At 66.4% G+C, this 2528-nt stretch overlaps 2 protein-coding genes across 2 annotated transcripts in view; both read right to left on the reverse strand.

The window, feature by feature from the left end:
- Positions 1 to 451, reverse strand: part of MAMDC4 (MAM domain containing 4) — a 7719-nt gene extending 7268 nt beyond the window's left edge. Inside the window, 2 exon segments of the mRNA XM_077771009.1 lie at positions 1 to 143; positions 284 to 451. The exon segment at positions 1 to 143 is cut by the window's left edge and continues 112 nt beyond it. Coding sequence (XP_077627135.1) covers positions 1 to 143; positions 284 to 329 — 189 coding nt within the window. The 5' untranslated portion in view covers positions 330 to 451.
- Positions 452 to 1581: 1130 nt separating this feature from the next.
- Positions 1582 to 2528, reverse strand: part of PHPT1 (phosphohistidine phosphatase 1) — a 1380-nt gene continuing 433 nt past the window's right edge. Inside the window, exons 2-3 of the mRNA XM_077771013.1 lie at positions 2165 to 2289; positions 1582 to 1796 (exon numbers count right to left, since the gene is read on the reverse strand). Of these exons, the coding sequence (XP_077627139.1) occupies positions 1704 to 1796; positions 2165 to 2289 (218 nt within the window). The 3' untranslated portion in view covers positions 1582 to 1703. The remainder of the gene's footprint in view (positions 1797 to 2164; positions 2290 to 2528) is intronic.

Genomic DNA, 2528 nt, shown 5'->3' on the forward strand with positions numbered 1-2528 from the left:
TTGCTGGCCCGTCCGCCTGCCCCGGCCCCGCTCACCACACTGGGCCTCGTCCGAGCAATCCGTGCAGTCGCATACGAAGTTGCATGTGGCCTCGCCGGGGGCCCTGCAGTGGCTGGGGACCCAGGCCCAGCTTGGGGACGCTGCTGCTAGGAGAGAGACAGCCCGGTGGCCTGGCGCAGGGTGGCCCCCCCAACCCCAGGCGGCCCGGGACGCTGTCCACCTGCTCTGGGACCCAGGCCANCCCGGAGCCTTGGCCCCCTCATGGGGAGACCTGACGACTCACCCAGGAGCAGGACCAGGGCAGGCAGGAGGTGGCCCGGCAGACGCATGGTCGGGCCCGGGGAACGAGGCCGAGGGACAGCGCACACGCCACCCGGCTATCTGCCCGCGGCCGCAAGCTGAGGCTGCTCGAAGCGCGGAGTGGGGATCCGGCCCCTCTGCACCCGCTGCCTGTCAGGAGGCCCCACTCTGTGTTGATGATGAGCTTCTGGCTGTAAAAGTGTGCAGGAGAGGGGCCCTGGGCCAGGGAGGCTCCCACCTGCCCGGCTCCTTCCGACCAAAGGTCAGGCCCCAGTCATCACGCCCCCCCTCCCCGCCCCGCCCCTCCTGCTGGAGGCCCCACCGGAGGAAGCACCCACTCGGGTTTTGTCCCCCAGAGCTGGGGACAGGAGCTGAGCACGCACCTGCCCCCTGTGCCCCTAGCCCCGTGTTCCGGGCCTCCCTGCCCCCAAGCCACCAAGGACACCGTCCTTCCCCATGACAGTCTGTGGCCACCTGTGTCCTTATTCCTTTGTTAAGGGACAATCGTTTGTTAGTTAGGTGTCCTGAGCAGCGTGGCCGCGCGCTGCCAGGCACGGGGAGCAGAGGAGCCCACCTTCTGGCTGCCATTTACCACCGTGTGGCCTCAGGAGGCGGTCTTACCAGAGCCGTCTCCTCATCATTAAGATGTGTCACAAGAGCGCTGCCTGCAGAGGCCCTGCAGGCCCGAGCGGGCGGAAGGCACATGCAGGATGCGCTCCCCAGGAGCCGCGGGGCCGGGCGCTCAGCCCTCCCCAGCTCTCCCCTCCTCCACACCGCGTCCACGTGCCCCAGCTTGTCCCCCAGCAGCCTGCGCTGGGAGGTGGGGGGGGTTCCTCGGAGGGGGCTCCTGGCCCCAAGCCTGAAGTGGGAGCCTGAAGCCGCGGGGCGGCTGCCATGGGACCTGGTCTCACAAGGGGTCCTGGGGAAACTTCACGTGACCTTAAATGGCAGATCACGAGGGAACACTGATGTCAGCTGGCCCTGGGGAACCTGGTGCTAACTCCTTGCGCAAAGACTCATCAAAGAGTTTCCTCCCAGAGATCCTTGGACACGGGAGGGGTGTGGAGGAGCAATCAGGCCATAAATGGGGGCAGCAGCCCGGGGGGCCCCCTTATCAGACCACAGAGGGCTGAGTGTGCACTGCTGCTCCCTGGGGCCCCCAGATGTGCAGCCAGGTGAGGGGCAGCCAGGAGGGGCCGCCACGGCTCTCCATCACCCACACCCTCCGATCAGAGGTCCCCAAGGTGACCGGGAAGCAGAGAAATTAAGACACACAACATCTGAGGAACAGCAGGGGTGATAACGTTTTTAATTCCTGCAAGCGAGGCGAGGCAAACCCGGGCCCTGGGGCCTGGCCAGGGCTGCAAAGTGCCAGGGGGTACAGCAGGCTCCTCAGGCAGGCCTCAGTAGCCATCGTCGGCCCATGTGACCTCGTAGTCTGGGTACATGGCTTTGATCTTCTCAGTGGAGACTGAGTGCTGGGCACGACCATAACCCTGAAGACAGAAGCCGACTCTCACAGCCCCGTCCTGGCTCTGGGCTCCCGTCGGCAGCAGCGCCCGGGAGCCGGCTATGGAGCCCGACGTGGCCAGCCCTCCCTGAGTGCCCAGGGAGCTCTCCTGGGGACAGCTGGCCACCAAGGCGAGCAGTCCTTGCGCGTGGGCCCTCCAGCCCAGGGCCGCGGCTATCCTAGGTGCCGGTGAGCGTCCCTAGGTATCTGCCGTGGCCTGGGAAAGGACAGGGACAGCCCAGCCAGGCCTCGTGGGGGAACAGGACACAGCCCACTGTGCAGGCAGTGGCCCCCCTCCCACTCCTTGTGGGAGATGGGGACGCCACTGGCCAGAGGGGTTTACAGCCAGAGAACCCCCAGCCCCCCAGTATCCTCAGAACAGGNGTCCTGGCTCTGGTGGGAGATGCGCCCGCCTCCCAGGCACTCACAGCTATAGCCCTTCTTCTGCATCTCGCCCGATACCTTGTCATAGATGTCGGCTGGGACAGGGAAGGCGGCTCAGCACGTGCCATGGGCCGCGGAGGCGCAGGGGATCTGAAGTCCAGCTCTGAGCAGCCCCTTCCCCAGGAGAGGAGCCCCTCCAGCCTGGGGCGCCATGGAGAGGAGGAAGGCGTGCACCCGGGCAGGGCCCTGGGACTAGGGCAGAGGGGTCGGGCCACGACAGTCCCTTGCTCTCCAGGATAGTTGCCCTCAGAACGGGTACAGTACCTGTCGCATT

This window comes from Crocuta crocuta, unplaced genomic scaffold, assembly GCF_008692635.1.
Source record: "Crocuta crocuta isolate KB4526 unplaced genomic scaffold, BGI_CrCroc_1.0 scaffold2720, whole genome shotgun sequence".
NCBI lineage: Eukaryota > Metazoa > Chordata > Mammalia > Carnivora > Hyaenidae > Crocuta > Crocuta crocuta.